Raw genomic sequence first — 27,516 nt, forward strand, 5'->3', positions numbered from 1 at the left:
GCGGGGCGGCGGGGGGAGCGATTTAAAGGGACAATGTCCCCCGAGCGGTGGAGGCGGCGGCGGCTGCGGAGGCCGCGGCACCGGCACCGGGAGCGGCAAGGGCGGTAGCGACAGCGACGGCCGCACCAAAGAAGGGAGCTCCGAGCCCCGGCGCCCAGCCGGCGGCGCCGCCTCCCCGGTGAGGCCCGGCCCGGCCTGGGGAGCCCGCGGGCGGGGCGGAGCCGGCACGGGGAGGGGGAGGCCCGGGCCGGGCCGGGCCAGGCGGGACCCCCCAGGGCGGGGGGCGGGGGCGGGGCCTGCAGGGGCGGGGCCTGGTCGGGGGCGGGGCCGCACAGGTTGCGGGGAGGAGCGGGGGTCTTGGGGCAGGTGTCCCCCCCCCACCTCCGCGCGTCCCGCGGGGTCTCCCGCCCCGAGGTGCACGGGCGGAGGGCGCATCTCCCAGATCCTGGCGCCCCGAGGGGTGCGCTGGCGCGGCGCCACTGCCACCCCTGCGACCCCCCCAGGGGCGTCCAGGAGGGAGCCCACCCCCCCCCCACGCTGCCAAAGTGCTCCGAAGTTGCGGTCCCGCCTGTTCCCCGCGGGCAGTGCCCACCCGGTGGGCACCCGCAGGTGCTTTCTCGGGGCCTGGGCAGGGACTTCCACCACAACGGCCAGTCCACGGACGGGCCCCCTGGGAGCCCCCAGGCCCCCGAGGGCAGCGCCTGCAGCCAGGCCTGGAGCCCCGGCCCCGCCCCGGTTGCCTGGGCTCGGCCTCCCCACCATCTCCCTGGGGAGGGCGCCTCATTCCTGCCCTTCACTTTCCGCCGTTACCTTGAAGGTATTTATAGGTGGAGAAGACAGCCCCTACCCCCACAGCTTCCCCAGAGTCCTCATTTCTGGACCAGGAGCCCCATCCTTCCCTTTTTGCCCTCAGACTAGAAAGATCTTGGGAGGGTGGGATGAAGTAACCTAGGCTGGGTATGCATGAGGGGTAATGTTGGGGTGAAGCAAGGGGGTTAATGCTGGGGTCACTTGAGGCTGAATGTGAGGGTGAAGGGGTTAATGCTGGAGAACCCTAAGGTTGTGTGTGGAAGGAGGGTTGGAGTGTGGGAAAAGTGCAGGGGTAACTGATACGGGCAACAGAAGCAAGAAAAGTGCAGGGGTAATGATGGGGGGACTTGAGACAGTGTATAGGATCAGAGTCTGGAAGTGGCCGGGATTCGTGCTGAGGCATGCGCACAGGATATGCATGTGCATGGGAGTGAAGGCACAATTGGGGAAGGTGCAGCAGTGTATAAGTGAAGGGAGGCATCTAGGAGAAGTGATTTAGGATTAATGCTGCAAGAAAAGAAGGTGGCTGAGTGTGCATATTGTAAAATGGGATAAACGGAGGCAGTGTGGGATCTGTGTAAAGAGAGGAGTCATGGATGGGGAGACTGAAGCATGCTGAGGTTAGGGACCTTTGGGATACAGTGTGTGAGGATAGGGCCTCAGTACCATGGACTTGCTCACCTGTGCTGGGAGGTAAACTGAGGCACTGAGCTGTAAGGGTGAGGACTGGGGCTTCAGGGAAGGAGAAACTGAGGCAGAGTCCCTTTCCTACCTCCCCTAAGCACCTGTCTCTCTCTGCCCCCAGACCTACAATGCCTCGCTGAGCCAGGTGGGCAGCTGAGTGGAGCCAAGCAGAGAGCATCTATGGATGGGCCCCTGGCAGGCGGCCTGGCCGCCCCAGATCGTCCTCGAGGCCCGGAGAGACTGCCTGGCCCAGCGCCAAGGGAAGACAGCGAAGGTGGGGCCGAGGTTGCTGAGGGGGAAGGTTGCATCTTCCGGTCCACCCATTACCTGCCTGTCACCAAGGAGGGCCCTCGAGACATTCTGGATGGCAGAGGTGGCATTTCTGGTAAGAGGGTGGGCCCTGTGGCCCTGGGGGAGCATCCAGGCAGGTCCCCAAGGCTCAGGGAGGGCCAAGTCACCTAGCCCAGCAGGGGCTGAGTTGGAATTCTGATTCTGCCTGGGTTCAGAGCCTTTGCATTCTGCCTAGTTTCCCATTTTACAGCTGTGAAAACAGAGGTCCTGGGAGCTAATGACCTGACCACAGCCCCCTAGTGGGTGGCAAGGAGCTGGGACTTGACTCTGATTTCCCTGGCTTCCTTCTCTGAGCATACTAATTGGGTCCAGGTACTCAGCTTAGCACCCCGAGTTGCCCTCCCTGAGCCCACTTGTTCCCCAGGCACACCACATTCCCATCAGTCTATCCCAGTTCACTCTTGCCGCACTGTCTTGGTGAGTCCTGCTCACCTGAGCCATGGGCCCAAACAGCTTATGCCCTCTAGTGGTTGGGGAGCTGGGTAGTCAGGGATGACAGCCACCCCTTTATGCCTCGGTTTCCCAGCAAAAGGGGATCTCACACTGTCCCCACCTCAAGATTTGTTACTCCTTCATTAAATACTCAGCAACTACCACGTGCCAGCCTCTGTTCTAGGTGCTGCGGATACGGCTGTAAACAAAAGCGGCAAAAATTTCTGCCCTCAGGAACCTGACATTCCAGTAGGGAGACAGACAACAAGCAACTACATAAATGACATACGGGCAGGTAGTGACAGGTGCTGTGAAGGTATTAAACAGAGTGTCAGGATCATGCCTGGGGGACCTGGGAAAGCCTCCCTGAGGGGGTGAAATTTGCGTGGAGCATGGAATGAATGGCGGAAAAGGCAAGCCAAGGGGAGGGAACAGCAGATGCAAAGGCCCTGTGTTGAGGAGGAGCCTGGCACGTTCAAGGGCCAGGCAGGAGCCTGGGGTAGCTGAAGAGTGGTGGGTGCAGTGCAGGCTGATGTACCTTCATCTCCTTGGCCTGCTCTAAAGGCCTTTGTTTCCAGGAATCTCCAAGCACTTTGTCTGGGATTTCCTACACACCAAGCCCATTATGTTATCATCTCATGTCATTCTCAAAAGAACCCTGTGGGGTAGCCTCAGTTATTATTATCCCATGTTAGAGATGGGGAAACTCAGACCCCATCTGAGGTGTCAAGTAGGTTGCCCAAGGGCCCACAGCTAGGCAGTAACCTGGCTTGACAGCCCTCATCTTTAAGCACCACCCTGTGCCAGGGCACCCTTGACCTGCCCCGGCTCACCTTAGCAATGCTCACGATGCTCAGATACTTACAGAGTACCTCTTCAGGGCCAGGCACTGGTGCACAGCCAGTGACCAAGCACATACACCATCCCCGCCCCCACTGGACCCTGCAATCTGGGGTCAGACAGAGCGGCCACCAGGTGTTAAGACACAGTCACTGAGGTTGCAGTGGAGGAAGCCCAGGCTGGGGGACAATCCAGGAGTCCTGAAGAACAGTGGGTCCGACAAAGAGGGCAGCAGACATCTAGTCAGGGGCTCCACACATGCAATGGTGTGGAGGTGACTGGTGGCACCTGAAGGTGTCACACAGGGGGACGAGAGGGTGAGACCCCTGCTCAGAGAACCTTAGCGATCCCCTCCTCCAAACCATTAGGCCCAAAGAGAAGCAGGACCATGTCCCAGGTCATGCAGCTGGCCAGGACAGGCCCAGGACTTCGACTTTGTGGGAGCACTAGGGAATAGGCTCTGGGTCCTGGGGCCCTCTCTGAGTCTGGTTCTGGTTCTGAGAAATTGGGCACTCTACTCTACCTGGTATAAGTCCCAGGTCTGCAGAGAGGGAGAAGGTAGGTAGGTGGGCAGATGTGTCCTCACTCCCCATGGGCAATCAACCAGTGTCCAGTGCATGTGCCTGGGGAGGAGGGGAATGTGGCTGCTGGCGGGGCCAGGTCTGCCCTTCATGGTGGCCCTGAGCATATGGGGCATGGGGTGAGGGTGACTTGACTTGGAGTAGGGTTGCAGCCTGGAAGCTGGAGGAGGGCCTGGGCTTCAGACACAGTGTCTCCCCCCCTGCCCTCTCAGCCCGTTCCACCCCGCCTTCCCTGAGGCAGGCACCTGCCCTAGGAGTCTTGTGATGCCTATAAATAGGAGCAGCCTCTGGGGCTGCTGTTCCACACAGAAGCCTGGGCCCTCCCTCATGCCCACCTAGTCCTTGGAGCCCCTCGAGAGCACCCCTGGAGTGGCTACCTCCAAACTCCTCCACCTGGACATGGATGAATCCACCGCCTTCCCTGTCCTCCATTATGGCTGTCGGCCTGCAGCCCCCGCAGCCTCCCTGTAGCCCCTCACCTGATGTTTGGGCTCTCTGGTTGGCCTCCTGGGTGCACCCAAAGTTTGGGGGGCTGAGATGGTCCACATGGATTGCTGAAGAGTCTGATGCATGCCTGGCATTGGGACCAGGAGGCTAGGGGACAAACAGTGTATCATTTCTGTCCTCAGTGGGGCCCCAGGCTGAGGAGGAAATCAGAGCATGGAGTGAGTGGGCCTGAGGATCTCCAGCTTCCAACCTGGGACATGTCTCAGCCAGCCCTGAACCCCCGAGCACACCCACCTCCCTTCCCTTCCCCCACCGTTGACTCTCTGGAACCAGCATTTACTGTGTGATCTTCCTTGGCACCCATCGCTGGCCCTTTGAGACTGGGATCATAGCTGTTCCCATTATATTGAGGAGGAAACAGGCTTGGAGCAGGAAAGCCATGCCCATCAGGTTCCCACTTGGCCTTGAACTGGATCTGTCTGACTCCAATGTCAAGATTCTTGGCCACTGTGCCAAGCTGCTTGACTTGGGGTTCAGCTGCTCATGGACACACTCCTCATTTTCAGTCTCTCATTTTCAAACTCTGTTGGGGACCCCAGATGGCAGGAGCCCCTTGGCACAGCCACTGTCGGGGGCTGCATCCAAGGTCCCTTGTCTGACCCATAGGGACTTCTGGACCCCCACCAGCTGTGGAGGCCTCTGGATGAGCCCCCAACCCCCAAGTGTCTCGAACATGGGGCCCTGCTTGGTCTGCTTCCTCCAAAGTCATTGCCACTAAAAATAGGAGCTTCACTGGAGCCGCTCAAACAAAGAGGCCAATACGGCCCCCTGGCTCGCGGAATTCTTAGACAACGGCAATCGCAGAATCATCGAATCTGGGACACTTGGAATCTCAGGAGCTTGGGGTCCCAGAATCTCAGAATCAGGACACCCGGACCCTCAGACTTGCACCTGTAGGCTGTGCTGGGGTTTGTTGCCTGTGAACTGGTTGTCCTCTCCCGAGAAGCTCACATCTGTGATTCTTGTGTTCTCAAGAGACCCATTTCTTGGGGTCTCGCTCCCTTAGCTGATCCAGGCCTTGATTTCCCAATCCTCGCACCCTCTCCAACACTCCACCCACTCCATCCTCCCACCCCGACACCAGCCCTTACATCTGAGCATACCCCTGACCTGGCCCTGCTCCCCATCAGTCTACCTCTGAGCTTCTCAAATGGAGGTGATTCTGCCCCAGGGGACACTTTGGCATTGTCTGAAGACATTTTTGGTTGTCATGACTGCAGGGCCAAGGGTGGGGACCGGGGGGTGGCTACTGGCATCTGATGGTCGAGGCCAGGGGTGCTACTAAACAGCCTACAATGCACAGGATGCCCCCTCACCACAGAGAATGACTTACCCCAAAGTGTGAGTAGCACCAAGGTTGAGAAACTATTCTAGATGATGCCAATTTCTGTATCCCCATCACCACCCTCACCTTCCAGAGGCCACATGACAGTCACAACCCTTCTCTCAGACTCAGCAGAAAGACCCTTGGCAGTAATCACAACTTGCTGACCCCTGCCCTCTGCCCTCACCAGCTCTTAATTTTTTGGCCCCTGACAGTCAGCTCTCAATTTCCTGGGCAAATTGGACAGTAGGGGATTTGAAAAAGTACTAACCCCGGCACTGGCCCTCATTCTGGACCATCCTCAAATTGAAGCTAATCCAGCAATTGCATCTGTTGGGCTCTGGATGGGGCACAAGTTCCCCCAGTGTGTTAACCTTGGCCCAGGCAATTGGCCTGTGCCCCAATTGGCATGCTCGCCTGCGTCAGGCGGGTGCGGCGGGCAGAGGAGGCACAGGCCAGGATTCCTGTGGTCGCTCCAGGCATTGGCTCCACAGGCAGATAATGGAGAGTTGGCTCTATCTGTGTGAGGGTTCCTAGGAGGGAGTGTGATTCTACGATGTAGGCCTGGAAGGGGGTCTGGGAGGCAGGAGGCAGGCATGGGCCCTCTGCAGCTCAAGCTAGAGGGCTCCTCACTCTTCATCTGGCAGGTATTGGTTGAGCACCTGCCGTGTGCTGGGCACTGAGATGCTGCAGTGAATGAAGCCCTGAGGTGGAGGTGGGTGGCTTATGTGCTAGCAGGGGACACAGGCAATTTCAGAGTGCTAAGAAAAAAAAAAACAGGTGACAGAGAAAATCATAGGGGCACAGTTTAGCAGGTGGCCAGGGGAGGATTCTCCAGACAGAGGGAATAGCCAGTGCAAAGTCCCTAAGACAAGAAAGAGTTAGGTGGGCTTGAGGCTTCACAAGGAGTCTGGGCAGAGTGAGTGAGGGGTGAGGAGGAGAGGAAGGTGAGGCTGGGAAGACCTGCAGAGGTCCAACCTCGCAGGGCCTTATAGGTGGTGGTTGGGAATCTGGCTTTTGTTGTAGGTATGATGAGAATCCAGGTGAGATTTTACCAGGGTGTGACTTAAAAAAAATCACCCTGGCTGCCAGATGGGGGCTAAGAAAGAAAGGTTGAAGGCAGCAAGCCCTGGTGGTCCCCTAGGAAAGCTAAGGGGACTCTTCCAAAGAAACCCCTTTCAGGGCTCAGGAGTGCAGAGGCCAAAGGCCTCTCAGGGGCAAAGGGTGGGGAGCCGGCCAGGCCCTTCCGAGGTGCCCGGCAGGGCTCCCAGAGCTGGGGTGCTGTGAAGGGCCCCAGCCAGGGGGACCCCAGCCCCTCAGGGTCTCCCCTCTCTGTTGCAGATGGGCAGCCCCATCCCGGCCTCAGCGAAGCCCTCCCCTGTGCCACCTCCGCCACCCATCGGATCAGCAGCTGGTGAGTGCCATGCTGGCCCTGACCTCAGGGAGGGCAGGGGGGCAAGCAGGACACACCTAGGCCCGAGAGAAGCCCCCAGAAGTGAGAAGGGGATAGGAGGGGATCTGGAAACCAGGCAGGAGGAGGTGGCTCCCTGCAGGCAAGCCCCTGGGCATTTGTAGGGGGTGGAGGGAGGACTGGGATGAACACAGACAGTCAACTCTCATTATCCCTGCCAAGAGCAGGGCCAGTGGGCCAGGAGCCTGGAGATTGGACCCTTGGAGTCCTGTCTCTGCCAGGTGACCCTTAGAATAATGTTTGGCTTCTCTGAGTCTCAGTTTCCTCATCTGTAAATGGAGTGCCTAAGATACATCTCACAACCTCGCCTCGAGGACCCAAGGGATGTTGGGTAGGAGCAGGAACTGACCGCAATGCTAATGGCAGCAACCTTTTATTAAATGGCTTGGCAGGCGCTAATATGTAAGAACATCCATAGCGGGATTAATAATAGCTTTCAGTTATTTAGCACTTGCTGTGTACTAGGCTTTCAGCGCAGGTTTACCCCACTGAATCTTTGCCATAGCCCTGGCGGGATGGTTCTGGTAACAATGCATGTCACTGATGGGGCTTAGAGAGGTAACCCTGTGATTTCCCCTCAGCTTCTCAGTGGAATGCGTTTCCGTATCTGTTCTTTGGGTGTTATCCATAGCCCCTCGTGGAGGCAAGATCTTGAAAATGAGGGGGATTGATCAGGAACAGTCATAATAAGAACCCACATTGGTCTTGGGCTTACTGGGAGCCAGACAGCAGGCCAAGTGAAGCGTTTCCCAGCATTGAGTTGTGTCATCCTCACCCTACACTTAATGGGGTCAGGGTTGTGGTTGCAATCATGTAAATAAACACCTGCAGTGTCTTAAGTTTGCTTTGATTACAAGTATGAGAATGCTCCCTTAGTCATTACATAAGGGCACGGAAGCTCCTGGTTCTTGGGACTCGTCCCCATTTTTAGGATTGGAAAACTGAGGCTCAGTGAGTTTGCCTTGCCTCTGCTCTCTCCCAGGAGGTCAGGGTCACTGGGGCCACAGGCTGAGCAGGGATTTTGCACGTCTCCTGACTCTGCCCTTCTAGGAGGGGAGATGCAGGGAGGAATGTGCATTCCCTTGAGTTGTTTATGCTGCAGAGTTTCAATAAATTTGATAGAAAGATGAAACTAAACAAACTAAATCACCCCAATTTGGGGAGGACCAAGACAAAAAAGCAGCCTGCAGCATTGGACCCTCCCAGGGGACAGATGAGAGTTGACTGTGCCACCTGACTTGGAGACACTACTTGTGATCCGCGCTGTGGTCTCTGCACACTCCCCCCACAATGCAGTGGGGCTGGACTACATACACAGATGTGCCCTGGGAGCTGAATCTAGTATTTGACCCAATAGCTCTGGAGGGTCTGCATGTACTCTACGTACTTCCCAATCCACACCCCAACACTCCCAAGCCTCTCTGAGGTGGCCCTCAGGCTGGGTCTCTGGAGCCTGTCTCAGATTGCCTGGGACCCTCTCCCCTGCCTGAGGAAGGGAAACTGAGGCCCACGGCTAACCTGTCCCCATTGGCACTTCCTTGCAGCTGCTGGGATGGAGGCAGCCTGGACTTCCAGTCGGGCTCCCCACCACCCCACCCCCTGGGCCACTTACCTGGCCCTCCCGATGGCCAGGGGCCCTGGGAGCACCCCCTGGTTCAGGAGGCCAGGGAGGGCATCCCATCTGAGCGGAGGTTCGAGGACTCGGTCATTGTAAGAACCGTGAAGCCCCACACTGAGCTCAAAGGCTCTAGAAGGTTCTTGTACCATCAGGGTGAATCAAAGCTCTTGGAGAAGGTCCCCCGGGGCCGCCCCAGGTTCGACTGGCTCCAAGACCCAGATGAGCAGGCCCCACTCCAGGATGCAGCGCTGCACCTGGACCTGCCACCCCAGCCGCCACCCCTCACTTCCTTCAGGACGATGCTCGTGCCGGTAGAAGATACCACTAAGACGTTGGATGTGCCAGTGATGGGCACCAGAGAGTACCTGGCAGACCTGGAGGGTCTGGCCCAGCCCCCTGAGTGGAGCTTGCCTAGGTCGGCCTCAGAGGTGGCCACGCAGACCTGGACAGTGAACTCAGAGGCATCTGTGGAGCGGCTGCAGCCACTGCTGACCCCCGTCCGGACGAGGCCCTATCTGTGTGAACTGCTGGAGGAGGTGGCCGAGGGGGTGGCCAGCCCAGAAGAGGATGAGGACGAGGAGCCAGCCGTGTTCCCTTGCATTGAGTGCAGCATCTACTTCAAGCAGAAGGAGCACCTTCTGGAGCATATGAGCCAGCACCGCCGAGCCCCGGGCCAGGAGCCCTCGGCCGAGTTGGCCCCACTGGCCTGTGGCGAGTGTGGCTGGGCCTTTGCCGACCCTGGTGCCCTTGAGCAGCACCGGCAGCTGCACCAGGCCTCCCGGGAGAAGATTATCGAGGAGATCCAGAAGCTGAAGCAGGTCCCAGGCGATGAGGGCCGGGAGGCACGGCTGCAGTGCCCCAAGTGCATCTTTGGCACCAATTCCTCCAAGGCCTTTGTGCAACATGCCAAGCTGCACGTGCGTGAGCCACAGGGCCAGGCTGCAAAGGAGCCCTTCGGGGGCAGCAGCAGGGCTGGCAGCCCAGGCCCCGATGCCACCTCCCTCACGTATCAGCCCTACGGAGACTCCTCGGGCCTCAGTGCCTGTGTGTTCTGTGGCTTCCCTGCGCCCAGCGAGAGCCTGCTCAGGGAGCACATGAGGCTTGTGCATGCCCATCCCCACTGGGAGGAGGATGGCGAGGCTTTCGAGGAGGACCCTGCCAGCCGGCCCGGCACCAGCCAGGATGCTTATGCCTGCTTCCCTGATGCCGCCGACTACTTTGGCAAAGCTGAGCCACTCTTGGCCCCCATGTGGAGGGAGAACCCTGCTGGATATGACCCCAGCCTGGCCTTTGGCCCAGGCTGCCAGCAGCTGGGCGTGAGGGATTTCCCACTGTCAAAGCCACTCCCACATGGCTCGAGTCAGAGGCCTCTGGGAAGGCCAGCCTTTCCCTCGCCGCTAGCATCTGCCCCCTACTCCTTACAGGCCAGTAGAAGCAGGAGTGCTGTCCACTTGCAGGGGCTCTCAGCCCAACTGGGGGACCAGAGGCACCCATGGAGCGAAGAGGAGGAGGAGGAGGAGGAGGACATACTGCTGGCCTCGGAAATGGACTTTTCCCCTGAAAATGGGCTCTTTGCACCACTAGCCACCCCCAGCCTCATCCCACAGTCAGCCCTGGAGCTGAAGCAGACATTCCGACAAGTCCTACAGACAGCTGAAGCCTCACGGGCACAGCAGCAGCAGCTCTGCGGGATGGTGCCAGTCGTGCTGGTGGCAAAGCTCGGGCCACAAGTCATGGCTGCAGCAGCCAGGGCGCCCCCGAGGCTGCAGCCTGAGGAGCTGGGGCTGGGGGGTGCCCACCCCCTGGACTTCCTGCTCCTGGACACACCGCTGGGTGGCCCTCTGGGGCTGGACACGTTCCTGGATGGGGACCCAGCAGTGGCACTGAAGCATGAGGAGCGGAAGTGCCCCTACTGCCCCGATCGCTTCCACAATGGCATCGGCTTGGCCAACCACGTTCGGGGCCACCTGAACCGCGTGGGCGTCAGCTACAACGTGAGGCATTTCATCTCCGCTGAGGAGGTGAAGGCCATCGAGCGCAGGTTCTCCTTCCAGAAGAAGAAGAAAAAAGGTAGGGCGGCTTCACTCTGGCACCCACCTCCCTCCGAGGCCTGGGAGATGCACAGCTGGGCAGCTGAGTTCTGAACCAACCGACCCTCACTCTAAATCCTCCCATAGTGCTGAGCAGGGTGAAGTCAGGGCCTCCCCTCCCAGAAGACATGGGAGCTGGGGGAGAGGTCACCACATTGGAGGAGGTGTGGGGACACCCCAATGCCCTAGCCCTTCCAACAGCTGGAGGAAGGAGTATGGGCAGAGGAGTCAGCCCCAGGCAGGGAATTTCATTGATGCCTTCATGCAACAAATTTTGAGTGGGGTCCCCTCTGTTCTGGGCACTTGGGAACACAACAGTGAACGGAACAGCAGTCCCTGGCCTCCTGGAGTGCACAGCCCAGTAACAGGAGTGGTGGGACCCTGGCTGACTTCAGAACCCCTGGGGCTGCCTGTGAGGTATGCAGATTCCCAGGCACCAAGGTTCTGATTCCGGGGGTCTGTCTCCAACACAAGTACCCTGGGCGGTTCTGATGCTGGTAGACGTGGAGCCTACATGGGGAGGTGCTGGTATGGTGTTTGAGTGTGTGTGTGTGTGTGTGTGCGCATTGTGGGGAAGGGGCAGGGGACGGACAGCCACAAAACCAGGCAGTTACAATGTTAAGTGACCAGGGCTGTGACAGGGGAAGCTCGGGGAAGCAGGGGTCTGGGGAAGCCGAGAGAAGGTCCCTGAATCTGCCTGGGGAATCCGAGCAGAATCCCAGAGGAAGGCGTCCCATCCATTTATCCACTTCTTCATTCAGCAAAGATTTAATTTATAACACTGGAGTGTATAGACATGAGCTCTAGACAAAATAAGGGTATTAATCAAACACTCATGCAAATGATTGCAAATCCACCCTGGAGAAGTATTTCTGAGGGTGGGGTCCCTGATGCTTTGAGCTGTGTGAGGGGAGAAAATGGAAGGTCAGGAAGAGAAGGCTTCTTGGAGTGAGCTGTTAGGGGCAGGAGCATGAACAACAAAGGACAAGGGAGGCATCCAGGGTGAGGAACAGCACTGGCTATGTGATCCGCTAAGGGTGAGCAGCCCCGGGAATGGGGAGAGCTGGGGCTGTAGAGTCACCCCCCTGCCCAGGCAGTCCATGTCCTTTCTCTCTCCGCAGTGGCAAACTTCGACCCAGGCACCTTCAGCTTGATGCGCTGTGACTTCTGCGGGGCCGGCTTTGACACTCGAGCCGGCCTCTCCAGCCACGCTCGGGCCCACCTGCGTGACTTCGGTATCACCAACTGGGAGCTCACTGTCTCGCCCATCAACATCCTGCAAGAGCTGCTGGCCACCTCAGCTGCTGAGCGGCCCCCCAGCCCCCTGTGCCGTGACCCTGGGGTGCTGCCTAGTGGCTTCCCAACCTCCCGCCGGCCCCGCTTACCTCTTACAGTGCCCTTCCCACCCACCTGGGCTGAGGACGCTGGGCCAGCCTACGGAGATGGTAAGGGGAGAAGGGGCAGGCAGGGCCGGAGCCCTGACCCTTCCCAGCTTCCTAGGGATCTGGAGGGATAGAGGAGTGGGAGGGGGCAGCCACTCTGCTTTCCTGGAAGTGTTTCAAGTCACTTTACAAAGTAGGTTGACAACTGTCCTGCCACCTAGGGGTAATTTCTGTTTTACTTAGGGGCTGGGCCCTTCTAGATCCAGATCCTCCTTGCCTTGCCTGACAGTGATGTTAACATAGGCTTACTGAGTCCTTTACTAGGAGCCAGGCACTCTTCTAACACTTTACAAATATGGACCCATTTACACCCTCACAACAATCCTTTAAAGGCAGGTGTTATTATCTCCATTTTACAGATTAGGAAACTGAGGCACAGAGCGTTTAATTAACATGTCTGAGGTCATACAGCTGAAAGCAGGTGGAGCTGAGATTTGAAACCCAGGAATCATAGGCTCCAGAACGCTTGCTCTTAATGATATCATTTATCTAGAGCAGCACTGTCTGGTAGAACTTTCTGAGATGATGGAAATGTTCACTAGATAACCATACTGTCCTACAGGATCACCACTGGCCACATATGGCTGTTGAGCACTTGAAATGCAGCTAGTACAAGGTTAGTGGGGATCCAATTGGACAGTGTAGATCTAGATTCTACAGTCTAGATTTTCCATGGTGCCTACTGTGTCCAGCAGCATTGATAACCCCTCCCATAACTGAGTAGTTGCTGTGTATCAAGGTTTCATCTCACTTACACCTCAAAACAATTCCATGGAGCTAAGGATTGTTGTGTTCCTGTTTTATGGATAAGGAAATTGTAGGTCATCTGCTTTGCCACAGTCACAAAGCAGTAGAGCTAGACTTCTGAATACCATGTCTAGTGGTCTCTCCAGTATAGGATGGCTTGGGAAACCCAGAAATAATAGTTTGGTAAAGGAGCCTGGGGCTGGACACCGTGGAGGGAGTGGAAAGGTCAAGGACCCAGCCTTACAAAGCCTGACTTTGTGGGAACCTTTACTGAACCTCAAAGCAGAAAACTCACCAGTGAGAAGAAGGTTGGCTCTGAGGAATAGAATAGGTGCCCAAAAAAGGTAATTGTCCAAGGGCTGCCTAGGGCTGAGGCTTCTTTCTCTGTTTCTCCTACCTGGAGTTTCCAGGGTCCTACCTAGATCTGTACTCTGGGTTTTGCTGGACCCATCCACAAACTCCCTTACAAGTGAAGGGCACTTGAGGGTCTGCAAAGGGAAAAGTGGGGCTATCCAAGCCCCCTCTCCTTCTTGGACAGGAGACTTGAGGCACATAGGACAGTGGTTGGTTGAGGTCACACTTCGGGGAGAGGCAGAGTGGGGATGTAATCTCAGGCTTCTTGCCTTTGTAAAGGCTATCCCGTAGGCATTCAGCTCACATACCTGGCTAGGTTTGTGGTGTGTCAGTGGTGGCCAGGAGGTGCAGCTTGCTCTGAAGATGGCTGGGGGGCACAGGAAGCAGTTTGTAGGCTCCAGCACTGCCCCCTTCTTTCTCTGCCCCTCCATCAGAGGCCTGAACGTCAGGCTTACACCCTTTACCTGGCACCTGAGCCAGGCACCTCAAATAGCAGCATGCATCCAGCAGCCAGGTTCAGCTCTGGCTAAGCTGTTTCGACTAGAAGACCAATGTACCAGCCCCCAGTTAATGCTAAGGGAGTTGGCCAAGTCATTGGGACATAGAGGTCAGCCTGGTAATGCTCTGGCCTGTCTTTGGGGGGAAGCTATGATCAGTGAACACGTTGGGGGCGAGGGCGTTAAGGAGTGGTTGAGAAGATCCTGGAAACCTTGCCTTGAGGAAAGATGTCCAGGATTAGGGCTAGGTCTGGGCACCGACCCTGCAAAGTGGCAATCATTAGAAGCTTCTCCTACGCCTCCCTAAGTGGGCGGTAGGGAGCCGATGCCAGGTTGGAGGCGGGGCAACGGTCAGATGCTGGCTCCACCCAGCTGTCAAGTAACAGCTGGGGGCAATCCGTTTAGTTTTGGGGAGGGAGAAGCGGGTTGTGCTTGAAATGTGTTGTCGGCCTTGTGGGGAGTTCCGTAGGATTGTGGGACAGCGCCGTCGGGGGACAGTTGGAGACCAGGATGATGTTGGGGGGTCCTCCTGGTTGGGGATCAGGTGTCTCCCAGGATTCCCGACCCAGAGGGGAGACTTCCAAGGAAGGGAATGGAACAGGGTCCCGGGGCAGGTCCTAGCTCCACCCGTCGGGTTCTAGGAGCCTGCATGCTGTTAAGGTGGATGCGTGTGGCCGCAGGATTCCCATCATAGTCTCAGGGATGTCCGGGGTAGGGAGAGAGTGTCCCGGCCCGCCGAGACCTGGGCTGGGGCAGCAGTTGGCAGCCGCTCGTAGAACTGTGTGTGTGTGTGTGCGGGACCTCCCAGCCAGCCGCGCCGTGACAAGGTTTTCGTTCGCCGTGCTCGGCGCTCGGCCGGCCGCCCTGGGCGCGCCCCGAGGGGCGGGGCGGAGCAGAGCGGGCTCCGCGGCGGCGGCGCTCGGCGGTCGGCTGCTCCCGCCTGGGGCGGCCGCTCCGCGTGCGCCGGAGCCAAGATGGCCGCCTCCACCGCCCAGTGCCGAGTGACAAAAGCGGAGAGCAAGGCGGCGGCGGGGCCGCGCGCGGGGGGCGCCCGGGAGCGCGCGCCCGCGGGGGCGCCCCCGCCGGGGCCCCCAAGCCCGGGCCCCGCGGCTCTCCCCGCGCCACCGCCGCCGCCCCCACCCCCGCCGCCGCCGCCGCCGCCGCCGCCGCGGGACGGGCGCAAGGCCGAGCCGGAGCCGGGGCCCGGGCCCGCGCCCGCGCCGGGTAAGAGCCCGCGCCGGGGAGGGTGCGGGGAGGGCAAAGTTGGCATCCCGCCCGCCCCCTGCCGCCGCCGCCGCGCCCGACGCCCGCCGTCCAGTCTCCGGGACTTCCCCTCCCCCCAGGCCCTCCAGTTGCGGGGACCCTGGGCCTCCTGTCGCGGCTCGCACGGTCCCGGCCTTCGGAAACACTCTCCGCCGCAACTTCGCGGAACCCTCATCCCATCTGACAGATGCCCTGTAAATCTCTTGGAGCCCCTGCATCGTCTCTCATCACAGTACCGGTTCCTCCAGCGCGGAAACCCACTCCAAGTCACTTCAGCCTTGACACGGTCCCTGCCCCATCTGACAGACGCGCCCACTCCACCCGGAGACTTTGACAAAGTCCTCGGCGTCCCGGGACTCGGTGCCCACCCCCCGACCCCCAGCTTGCCTTCCCCTTGCCTCTGTAGCACTCAGACTGAGCTAGGGACCTGCCTGCCCCCCCGTTCATAACACTGAGCCCCTCCAGGGGCCCATCTGACACACAGTTCCTTCATTCTCAGAGCTCTGTCCATGCTCTGAACGCTAAACCTGGGGCTCAGCAGGTTTCTCAGGCGCCTTTCTCTGAAACATTAGCCCATGAAAACTCATTTTTAACTCCCTGCCCTCGTATACACCTCACCTGGAGAAGCTCCGTGGCCTCATGGATGCCTGAGAAACTTTCTATAAAGTTCTGTGATTCCCATTCTCTGTCCCCAGTCAGGTCCCTGGCTGGTCCAGGCTCCAAGTTCTTACCTTACCCTACCTTGGGCTGGAGCAGTGGCCAATCGGCTGAGCAGCTTGTAATAAGTAAGACCACCCCAGGGTCCCCGCTTGTCTCTGCAACCCCAGACCCAGCTGTCTTGTCTGGTGGAGATTCCCCACAAGTTCCATGGGAGCCTCCTTCCTGTCCTGAGCTCCCCACCTCTGCATTGCCTCTCTGGCCTCTGATCCTGGCCTTGTCTTACTGAATTCCCCTTCTGACTGCCACCCACCCATCTCTAAGACTGACAGATGCTCCCCTCCACAGAGAGGAGCCGAGAAATTTCTCTGCCCAGAGAGATATTTTCTCAGAGATCTGCTAAGGTGGGAGTCTTGGCTCAGACTAGCCCTGCGTCCCCTGACCTGTCTGTGTTCTGGTAGGTGGAAGCCATTCCTAGTCTCTGTTGTCAGTTGGCAGCCTTGACATCCCTGCATCATATTGGTGCTTGGGGTTATGGATGGCGCCTCAGCTTTCATGGAGTGAACTGCATCCCAAAGTGAGAGCAGGCACCAAAGATGAGGAAGAAGGCTCCCACCACCACCACCACCACCACTGTACCCCTGGCCCTCAGTCCTTACAGGGGTATACAGCCCACATCTTGCCTGGGCTGAGCCTGTCTTCCCAACCTCACAGGCCTGGGTTCTGAGGAAAACGCAATGGTGGCCATGGACTTGGGCTCCCCCCCGCTCCCCAAGAAGAGCCTGCCTGTCCCTGGGCCCCTGGAGCAGGTGGCCAATCGGCTGAGCAGCAAAGTGGCTGCAGAGGTTCCTCATGGTAGTAAGCAGGAGCTGCCGGACCTCAAGGGTGAGTGGCACAGGTGGCAAGGGTACTGGCCAGGCTGGTCACACTCACAGGGAGCTTTTGGGCCCAGGTTGGCCGCAGCTTTCTCTCTTGGTATCTCAAGGCACCAAGGAGACACCTAGCTGTCTTCTCTCTTGAGCTTTTGCTGCCTCAGGCATGCGTGGCCTTGAGCCCTGGTCAAGGGAGGGGCATCCAGAGAAAGAGTGGGCATGGTCATCAAGAGCTCACACCCAGACCCAGTTCATTTGCTGAATTTGATTGTTGATAGCTCTGTGATATTCTGCATGAAACTGCCTTGTCTGTCCATTGATTCTCAGGTCATAATTGAGTAATGATGGGCACTGTGCTGGACCGTATGAATATGAGAGATGCAAAACAAACCTGGCCCTTGTCCTGGGGTGGGGGGGGGGTGTCACTGAAGTTGGGGAGCAGGGAGGCAGAGGAGCAGATATGCAAGGATAAGGACTCTGCAGAAGAGGGTGCAGGCAAGGCACTGCAGATATGGTGGCTGAGGCCTCCAACCTAGCATTTGGGGCATGAGTTAAGCTGCAGAGGGTGGCTAGGCCTTAGTTTTTGTCTGGCAGATCAACGTTTGTGTGACAGCCTGTTTCCAGGACACCATGGTATGTTAGGGATCCAAAAGGCATTCCCCTGGCTGGACCACAGAAGGGCTCTGCCTCCAGCTGTCTGCTTTTGAGCACAATTCTTCCTCTCTCTGAGACTCAGTTTCCTTATTTGCAAGCTGAACAGGCAAATTCCTGCCTCAGTAGGGTCATTTTAAGGATGGGAGGGGTTGACGGAAGCAAATCACTTGCAAGGAGCCTGGGTGAGTGGGGCTCTAGGGGAGGAGAAGTGGGAGAGCAGAGCCTGTGCAGCCTCACAGCTAGCTCTCCTGGTCTCCATCTCGCCCTCCAGCCCAGAGCCTGACCACCTGTGAGGTCTGTGGTGCCTGTTTTGAGACACGCAAGGGCCTGTCCAGCCACGCGCGCTCCCACCTGCGGCAGCTTGGGGTGGCCGAGTCGGAGAGCAGCGGTGCCCCCATCGACCTCCTCTACGAGCTCGTGAAGCAGAAGGGCCTGCCTGACACACCCCTTGGGCTGACCCCAGGCCTGACTAAGAAGTCCAGCTCGCCGAAGGAAATGGTCGCTGGAGTCCCACGACCTGGCCTGCTCGCCCTGGCCAAGCCCCTCGATGCCCCTGCTGTCAACAAGGCCATCAAGTCGCCTCCTGGCTTCTCAGCCAAGGGCCTGGCCCACCCACCCAGCTCCCCACTCCTCAAGAAGGCATCGCTGGCCCTGGCAGGCTCCCCTACCCCCAAGAATCCCGAGGACAAGAGCCCCCAGCTGTCCCTGAGCCCTCGGCCGGCCTCCCCAAAGGCACAGTGGCCCCAGTCTGAGGACGAGGGGCCCCTGAACCTCAGTGAGTGCGGGTCCTGGGAGCTGAGGGAGGTCCTGGCACTGGGAGGGGCGGGGCCTCAGGTTGGGCTGCAGGGCTCAGGGTGGGGGTAATGGGGACTTCAGCGCTTGTGTCCTGAGTCAGCTGGGTTAGAGTGTGTTAATCAAGGTGCTGCGTCTGCTGTTGGGCCAGCCACACTGCATAGTATCTGTTTCCCATTTCACTTTGATGTTCTTCCCCCTAGAAGCCTGGCGGTGGCTACTGAGCCTGCCAGGGTCACCCTCGCCACTTAGGAGCAGCTTTTGGCTTTCTCTGGGCCTAAGGGTTGGGGAAGTGAAGGTAACCAGGGCTCCCATGGGGCACCTTGGGTCCTGCAGGTAGACAAGTAGTCCACCTGACAGGAGGTCCCTTGGTTGGCCCTGTCTTCACGTCCTGCTGCTACTGGTGTCCTTTCCAGAGGTACCTCTGTGCCCAGAGATGGAGCCATACCTCCTGCCTGTGGGCATGGCAAAGAAGGGCTTGGGAAGAAACTCCCAGGTGTGGTGAGCAGATTTAACAAGGGCATCCCTTAGGAAGTTAGGCCTTCCCACACATTTGTGGGCATTGAAGTCTGGGGGTGACCCTAGGGTCTGGCCCGCTTCCCAACAGGGCATCCCAGTTGCACCTCATGTTCCAATGAAGCTGCTTCCATTGTCTGCTGTGCTTTCAGGAGCAGGGTTCTGAGCAGGTGTGCCCTTGGCTGTATGATGCTTGGCAGCCACTGGGCCCCTGCTTTGCACCCCCCACCCACCCTGCACAGCTCCCATAGCTGAGGTCCCTGGGAATAGGGCCTGGAAGCATCAGACTGTGCCATTGGAATTTGGCCACTGCCTCTGTATCCCACATCCTTAAGCTCTCTACACTCACCTTGATGCCAAAGGGCCAGCCATAGAACAGGACTTTCTGCTTCCCAAAACCTCTTAAAATAAATCTGTGGCACGAGTCTTGGACTTCCGCAGCCTGGGCAGCTGAGAATCACACCAGGCCCTCCCGCCTCAGTCCCCCAGGGCCGGCCAAGGTGACGGCCGTGAACCCCCCCCCTGTGTTTTGTCTCCGCAGCTTTAGATAGTGACGGGGGCAGAGAGCTGGACTGCCAGCTGTGCGGTGCCTGGTTTGAGACCCGCAAGGGCCTGTCCAGCCACGCCCGAGCCCACCTGCGCCACCTGGGCGTCAGCGACCCGGACGCCAAGGGATCCCCCATAGACGTGCTCCACGGGCTCATCAGGAGGGACGGCGTCCAGATCCGCCTCCCACCCGGGCGTGGCACCCTGGCCCTGCTGGGGCGGCCTCCTCCCGCCTCTGCGGCCCTCTCCTTGCTCCCCCCCCCACCGCCGGCCAAGAAGGCCAAGCTGAAGGCCGAGGGTATGGCCAGCCCCTGGGGGAAGCAGGACCTCTCAGCCGCCGCAGCCGCTGGCATTTTCTGGGCCTCTGATGTGGAGCCGTCTCCTCTCAACCTCTGTAGGTTCTCGCTTCAGCCGCCCCCTCCTCCCTGCGGGCCCTGGAGCCCCTCCCAGGGGGGGGTCATAGCCCTGTCCCTACTCCCTGCCCCAGCAGGGAGGGAGTGGACAGGGGCCCTTAGCAGTGAGCCAGTTCTGCCCAGGGAGCTTGTTGGCAGTCAGCTGCTGGGCCTTCTCTCTTGACCTTTGACCTCCATGACTGAGACCTTCCCTGAGAATGAAGGCCAAGGGTGGGGTGCTGCCTTTTGGTGTGGAAGGTGCCCATGGTTGCCCCTGGTCTGGATGACAGGGCTACTACTTCCTGCCCCCATCCTTGTTGGGACCCATAGAGCCATCAAGTCTTGGTTCTGTCCTTTTCCGCCAGGACCGAGGGCCCATGTGCTCTCTAGAGCTTCCCTGTGCTCCTGCCGGGTGTCTGGCCCCCCGCCCCGCTCCTCAGTTCCCTCACTTGCACTTTCACTTGCCCTCCACCACCACCCCTGCCCCTGGACGTGCTGCTGTCCATACCCAGCTGACCAGGAGACCCACAGGTGACAATGCTAACGGTGTCCACAGTGCTAACTGCCCCTTTCTCCTGCTGCAGCCTCGGGCCCAGAGCCAGCACGTGACATCCGCTGTGAGTTCTGCGGCGAGTTCTTCGAGAACCGAAAGGGCCTGTCGAGCCATGCACGCTCGCACCTGCGGCAGATGGGCGTGACTGAGTGGTACGTCAACGGCTCACCCATCGACACACTGCGGGAGATTCTCAAGAGACGGACCCAGTCCCGGCCTGGCGGACCCCCCAACCCATCAGGGCCTAGCCCAAAAGCCCTGGCTAAGGTGGTGGGCAGCGGAGGTCCTGGCAGCTCACTGGAAGCCCGCAGCCCCGCGGACCTTCACCTCTCACCCCTGGCCAAGAAGTTGCCGCCACCACCAGGCAGCCCTCTGGGCCACTCACCAACTGCCTCTCCTCCTCCCACGGCCCGGAAGATGTTCCCAGGCCTCTCCTCACCCTCCCTGCCCAAGAAGCTGAAGCCTGAACAAATGCGGGTGGAGATCAAGCGGGAGATGCTGCCGGGGGCCCTTCATGGGGAGCCGCACCCATCCGAGGGTCCCTGGGTGGCACCTCGGGAAGACATGACCCCCTTGAACCTGTGTAAGTGTGACCCTGGGGCAGGACAGGCAGAACAGGTAGAGGGGTTTTCCCTCACACTTTCCTCAGGGGTACCTAGAACACCCAGGGTTGAAGTGGAAGGGAACTACACCAGTCCAAAGGACAGGGGGCTAGCTGTGTGTTCCTGCTATGCAGACCCTCGGCTGAGCTGCTTTTTGATTATTCTTCATTCCTATGAGGGAGGCAGAATTGTGTCATTAAGGCAGTTGCAAAAAGATTCTATCTCTGTGCCATCTTTAATCGATTGTTAATGGCTACCATCCAGATTCCTAGGGAGAAAGACCACAGGGATCAATTGGTGATGTCTGCCATGGGCAAGAGTATAAGTATTGAAAATGGGTGTCTTTCTGATATTCCTGGTAACTAAGTGCTTGACATGTGGAGTTCAAGTTAAGGTCTCAGCTGCTCTGGAGTCTAAGAGTATGTGACCTTGGGCAGTTTCCTCTTTTGGAAGATGGAGATCAGTATGTTCCCAACTCAGTACAGTTTTCTGAAGTGATGTAAAGCACTTAGCTTTTTTTTTTTTTAATTAATTAATTTATTTGGTTGCACTGGGTCTTAGTTGTGGCAGCTGGCCTCCTTAGCTGTGGCATGCAAACTCTTAGTTGCGGCATGCATGTGGGATCTAGTTCCCTGACCAGGGATTGAACCCAGGCCCCCTACATTGGGAGTGCAGAGTCTTGTCCACTGTGCCACCAGGGAAGTCCCAACTTAGCTTTAATGCTTAAACAAAGCTCTGTGTATGCAGTAGTTGTAACATCCTTATTATAACAAGCATGTGCACTTCCCTCTCAAACTGTCACTTAGCTGCTGTGTGCCAAGCAGGTGAGGATGGCCCAGGCCTCTGCCTTAGCACTTACATGCATTTAATGTCTGCTTCGTACTACATGCTTTGAATTGCTCTTGCTTTAGGGTCCCCCCACCCCACTAACACAGGAAAGTAGTTTCCATCTCCATTTTGCAGAGGAGGAAACTGAGACTCAGGGGAAGTGGCTTGCCCAGCATCACACAGGGTCACAGCCAAGCTTGCATCTGACCCCAGGATCCAGCAAGTGCTTGTTCCTCAATACTTCACAGTGTCATAGGGAGTCATCATGAAGCCAGCTAGAATTTGAGGCTACAAAACAAGCAGAAGGGCTGGATGATGTACACAAGGGCCTCTGGAGGCAGATGAGGGAGCAGGTCATTCAGGTCTAGGGCTGCATGGATGGGACAGCAGGACACTTAACAGTGACCTTGAGCTTGGAGGCTTCCTGCCAACAGCCACCGCCTCCTTCTCCTCCCCTACCCTGACCCCCTGCAGCATCCCGGGCAGAACCAGTGCGTGACATCCGCTGTGAGTTCTGTGGCGAGTTCTTCGAGAACCGAAAGGGCCTGTCGAGCCATGCACGCTCTCACCTGCGGCAGATGGGTGTGACCGAGTGGTCTGTCAACGGCTCACCCATCGACACGCTGCGGGAGATCCTCAAGAAGAAATCCAAGCCATGCCTCATCAAGAAGGAGCCTCCAGTCGGAGACCTGGCCCCTACCTTGGCTGAGGACGGGCCCCCCACAGTGGCACCTGGGCCCATGCAGGCCCCCTTGCCGTTGGCGCCGATGGCTGGCCGGCCAGGCAAACCAGGAGCTGGGCCAGCCCAGGTTCCCCGCGAGCTCAGCCTGGCACCCATCACTGGTGCCAAGCCTTCAGCCACTGGCTATCTGGGCTCAGTGTCAGCCAAGCGGCCCCTGCAGGAGGACCGCCTCCTCCCAGCAGAGGTCAAGGCCAAGACATACATCCAGACTGAACTGCCCTTCAAGGCAAAGACCCTCCATGAGAAGACCTCCCACTCCTGTAAGCAGCGGGTGGCAGGGTCTTGGGAGGGCATCTGCCAGGGCCTGTAGGGCTGGGCAATGCCGTGCACACACTTATCCCCAGTGGGGGTCAAGGCCCCAGTGGGAGGCGGGACTGGCTCCCGACCTGGGCAGCGCCTTCTGGGTACCCTTGCTCCCTTTGGGCTGGGGCTCAGCAGCACCCCCTCTGCCTGCAGCCACTGAGGCCTGCTGCGAGCTGTGTGGCCTTTACTTCGAAAACCGCAAGGCCCTGGCCAGTCACGCACGGGCGCACCTGCGGCAGTTCGGCGTGACCGAGTGGTGCGTGAACGGTTCACCCATCGAGACACTGAGTGAGTGGATCAAGCACCGGCCCCAGAAGGTGGGCGCCTACCGCAGCTACATCCAGGGCGGCCGTCCCTTCACCAAGAAGTTTCGCAGTGCTGGCCATGGCCGCGATGGCGACAAGCGGCTGCCCCTGGGGCTGGCACCCGGGGGCCTGGCCGTGGTGGGCCGCAGTGCTGGGGGTGAGCCAGGGCCCGAGGCTGGCCGGGCAGCTGACAGTGGTGAGCGACCTCTGGCAGCCAGCCCACCAGGCACTGTGAAGGCTGAGGAGCACCAGCGGCAGAACATCAACAGTGAGTGCTGATGGAGGAGGGTCATGAGCTGCCACCTGCTGGGGTCCACTTGGCTGCCCCCTGGGCTCTCTGCTGTGCATCTGCCCTTAAGTCACTTTCCCAGTTGCCCTCCCATTCAGTCATTCATCCTCCATCCCACCTGTCCTGAGGTCCAGAACATGTCGAGTCACCAGCTGTCCTGACTTAAAATTCACCACAGCATCTGCCCCTTGCTTGCTGAAGGCAGGAATCTCCTCAGGGCCCTTGCCCTCTGGCTCATCTCCTGTCCCTTTCCCTGCCTCAGAATTTGAGCGCCGACAAGCCCGCCCTCCAGATGCCTCTGCGGCCCGGAGTGGTGAGGAGGCCAGTGACCTGCACCAGAAGCTGGAGGAGGTGCGGCAACCTCCGCCCCGGGTCCGGCCAGTCCCCTCCCTGGTGCCCCGGCCCCCCCAGACATCACTCGTCAAGTTCGTTGGCAACATCTACACCCTCAAGTGCAGGTATGCAGCCCCCGGGGGAGGGAGAGAGACAGCTTTCCCCGGGGCTTGGCTGTCCAGAGCCTCTGAACAGGACTGGGGCTGGTGGAGGCAGGTGATGAAGCCTCAAGGACTGTCCTGGGGTGTGGCCGGACCCAGGTTGAGGGTTCCTTACAGACAGTGGCACTTCAGAGCATCAGGCCGAGACCTTGAGCTTTATAGCCAGCAGGACCTGAATTCAGTTGCCAGCTCTGACACCAGCTTAGTTACCTTGAGCAAGGGTTTCCTGTTCCATGCCTCAAATTCCCACCTATAAAATGGGGTTGTTAACAGACTTACCCAATAGATTTGTTATGAGAATTAAAAGAGTTGAATATTTATAAAGCACTTGAACTCTGCCTGGCGCATGGTAAGCACTTGGCAAGGATTTGTTTGCTGGATTAAGAAAAAAATAGGTCTTAGTTCATTCTTACCAAAGTCCATGCATACATCAGAGGCCAGGAAACTGAGAGTCTGTGATGTGATGTGCCTACCTCAGACCACACAGGCCAAGTCAGAAATAGGATTCGAACCCAAGTCTCAGAGCCATGAGCTTGGGTTCTGGGCTCCTATGCCGTGAGGCCTTCTTTGGGGCCGAGAGGATGAGAAACTGATGAGTTGGGAGCATGAGTAGGATGCGTAGGAGTTAGTACCCAAACCCCCTTTCCCTGGCTCCCACCCTTTTCTCATGGGGCCTAGTGGGATAGGATCTGCTTCTCTGTGTTCTCCCATCTTAGATCATATGCTTCAGTCAGCTGGTAGAGGTGCTTGGGAAGCTGGATGGCCCAAATCCAGCACCTGAGCCAGGAAGGCTGCCCTGAGCATAGAAATGGGGGTCTCCAGGGGACCCTACTTTGACCCCATGATGGGTAGAGGTAGCTGTACATGGCAGAACATCTAGCTTCTGGGTCCCCCTTCCCTCAAAATCCTGGACTTACTCTGTTCAGGTGTGCCTGATGCTCACCGTGTGGCCAGGCCTACGGTTCTGCCTCCTCACTGCAGTGGCCACTTCTCCGTCTCTCTGTTCCCCCAACAGGTTCTGTGAGGTGGAATTCCAGGGGCCCCTCTCCATCCAGGAGGAGTGGGTGCGGCACTTACAGCGGCACATCCTGGAGATGAATTTCTCCAAAGTGGACCCCACGCCTGAGGAGCCCCAGGCCGCACAGGCACAGACAGCGGCGGCAGAGGCACCCTAACACAGAAGCATTCCAGATCCCCTCTCCTGCCACCTCTATCTCCTCTTCCTCCTTGGTCTCCTCCTCCCTCTCCTCCCTCTTTCTTTTCCGTTTCCAAAGGAGCAAGCCACAACCTCAATCCGGCACCTTTCAGGGGCTGGGCACACTACAGCCGGGGCACCGGAAGCCAGCTAGCCACCCTTCCCCTAGCCTGAGGACTCCGGGGCCACACACAGGGCATCTTCCTTCAGCGCACACCCACCTGCCCACTCAGTTCATCAGGGGCAGCGGCCAGGTCTCTGGGAGCAGCCAGTCTGTTCACAAGGGAGGAAGGCCAGCGCTCTCCCACGTCTAGCAGCCAGGCGGGCTATGTTTGCCATCTGTGGCCACTTGCAAAGACCCCAAGGACCCCTTTCCTGGTTCCCTCTTGCCCCTATGAATATCCTCTCACACATGCACGCACGCACTCACGTACCTCGTGAGACCCGGGAATCTGCCCCAGCCCTCCAGTTCCCGAGTCGAACGACGACCACGTCATGCCACGGTGCTTGCTCAGGGGAAGGCGCACTCCCTCTGTGGCCCGCTGCCCGGGCCTGGGAGCCCCCCACTGAGCCCACAATGCCACGGAAATCCTTGTTGGCCGCCCCCCAAGAGGGGCCTTCCCAGCTGGGAAGAGCTCAGAGCTGACAGCTGCCTCCTGCCATGTCAAGGCCCTCTAGAGCCTCGGGGGCTCCCGGGCCTGGGAGGGGGTGGGGGTGGGACTCTCCTTCCCCACCCTCAACCCCCTCCCTCCTTTCACTTTTGCTTTCTATGTATAGCTCCCTAGACCCTTCACTTTTTTAAAAACGCGTTTTGTGTAGAGAATAAGGAACGTGGATCTTTTTATTTTGCAATCCTGGGCCAGCTAGAAATTGGGAGCTGATTGACCTTTTAACTTTTTTCAGTGGCCACATTTTGGTTATCGATGTACCTAGAAGTATGTAAATTAGATTAAATTTCTCTTCTGGAAACACCCCGGGGCAGGCAGCCAGCGTGTGTTTTTCTGTCGAGTGGACAGGCTGGCATTGTCTGTCTGGCAGCCGGGGCTGGGATCGAGCCACCTCCGCCAAAAGCCCCTGGAAGCCCTGGGTTTTCCTGTTGGCCGCCAAGCCCACCAGACCTGTCTGGGGATAAGCCCAAGTTTCCAGCTGTTGGCCCTTGATGGCATGGCTGGTGGGGGGGCTCTGGCCAGCTGGTGAAGCAGCTCCTGTGAGCTGAGGAGAAGAACCAGGGCTCTGGGGCAGCTTGTCTGGGAAGGGAGCCAGGATTGAGAAGTGGTTGAGCCCTGAAGGGCTCTCCGAGGGCAGGAGCTGTCCAGTGAGGGTTTGGGGGACTCGCTGGGGGAGGGTAAAGTGCACAGCTGCTGGGACCGGCCTGCTTTCAAGACATGCGACTCGTCAAGAGACACATGCACCCTGAACGTGACTAACGTGAGGGAAAAAGAGAGCTGCTGGCTCCTTTTCATTGTTATTTATTTTCTCGTCCTGCAAATGTTTATTGAACATTTCTGAGATTTTAAGAGATTTTGTTGGCTGCTCCTTGTTTATTGCATGTGGTTTTTCAGCTCACCATTTTCGCTTCAATTAGCCAAGGGCTGGAAAGTGGGAATGACCTCATGGGGCAGAGGCCTCCTCTGCCCCAACCCTATTATCCTTGGCCCCCTGCTATGCCTCTGGCTGGGAAGGAGGGGCTGACAAGCTGTGATAATATGCCCACAAGAGAAGTCCTGGCCTGCACACTTTGCTTTTCTGCTCGTGTGAGATCAGGACACACTTCTTGCCTGGTGGAGGAAGACCTTTACTACTTACGACTAACCAACGCTGTAGATGGGCATGTGTGAGACTTTGAAAGCTGGTAGGGCATCTCCTGGGATGAGAGCAACTCCTCTTTCAACTTTTTATAAATTAGTTTAAAAAAAAACTAATAAATTAGTTTTTAAAAAGTGATGTAAGTTGAATGTAAAAAAATGTTCAAACTATACAAGAGCTTATAAAGTGGGAGGCCCCTCCCCACGCACAGTCATGCCATGATAGCTGTATCAGTTCTTTAAAGGGCTGAATGCAATTCTTGACACAGAGGGATCTTTTCTTAAAACTTGTGAGTGCACCCCTTCTCTTAAGCAGTTCTACTGCCTCTCTCAGAGGCAGAGCATTGGATGTTAATAAAGTCATCAAATGAGGGTAAAGTATGGCTGTGGTACATACATCCCATGAAGGAAGCTATGGGATCCAGAAGAGGTGTCCTGGGGCCCTGCCTTAGTTTGGAGGGCAGGCTTAGGCATCCCTGAGGGTGACACTGAAACGAGCCCACAACGGGAGTGCACGTTAATCAGAGCTTTATGTACTTCGTATATGGAGTTTCTCAGTGCATCCTGAACCTTGTCCCATGTGGCAGTAAGTTCTGCATAAGGCCCATTTTTGGAGGAGTTGTTAAAACATTTTATCATGGAGAATTCTAACCACACAAAAGTGGAATAGTAAAATGAACCGTCATCTACTCATCATTTATAAACTCATGACCAATCTCTTTGACTATAAGCCCTCCATGCTCTCCTTTCTTTCCTCCATCTGAATTATGAAGCACATCCTGGTCATCAGATCAATTAATCTGTTAATGTTTCAGCATATTTTTCTGAAGGATATGGACTTTAAAAAGTGCCATCTTTAAAGAAATGAGCAATTCCTTAGTATCAAAATATCAACAGGAGGATACATTTTAAAAAAAACTTTTCTTAATTTTGGCCATGTGGTGCAGCATGCAAGATCTT

At 57.7% G+C, this 27,516-nt stretch overlaps 1 protein-coding gene across 7 annotated transcripts; it reads left to right on the forward strand.

The window, feature by feature from the left end:
* The first annotated feature begins 39 nt into the window (after positions 1 to 39).
* Positions 40 to 26,911, forward strand: WIZ (WIZ zinc finger). 7 transcript variants are annotated; one of them, XM_057709260.1, is made up of 12 exons: positions 40 to 178; positions 1,616 to 1,879; positions 6,871 to 6,943; positions 8,545 to 10,688; positions 11,830 to 12,153; positions 17,466 to 17,969; positions 19,044 to 19,442; positions 20,025 to 20,576; positions 21,898 to 22,425; positions 22,622 to 23,041; positions 23,325 to 23,520; positions 24,572 to 26,911. In XM_057709260.1, exons 2-12 carry the CDS (start codon positions 1,675 to 1,677, stop codon positions 24,729 to 24,731), a joined length of 5,505 nt encoding a protein of 1,834 aa, XP_057565243.1. In that variant the 5' UTR covers positions 40 to 178; positions 1,616 to 1,674; the 3' UTR covers positions 24,732 to 26,911. The 7 variants fall into 7 exon arrangements, with proteins under 7 accessions (XP_057565243.1, XP_057565245.1, XP_057565244.1 ...); XM_057709261.1 differs by lacking the exon at positions 40 to 178 and adding an exon at positions 1,416 to 1,529 and having other exon boundaries at positions 19,044 to 19,346; XM_057709259.1 differs by lacking the exon at positions 40 to 178 and adding an exon at positions 1,418 to 1,529.
* The last annotated feature ends 605 nt before the right edge of the window (positions 26,912 to 27,516 follow it).

The sequence above is a fragment of the Hippopotamus amphibius genome, chromosome 15, assembly GCF_030028045.1.
Source record: "Hippopotamus amphibius kiboko isolate mHipAmp2 chromosome 15, mHipAmp2.hap2, whole genome shotgun sequence".
Classification (NCBI taxonomy): Eukaryota; Metazoa; Chordata; class Mammalia; order Artiodactyla; family Hippopotamidae; genus Hippopotamus; species Hippopotamus amphibius.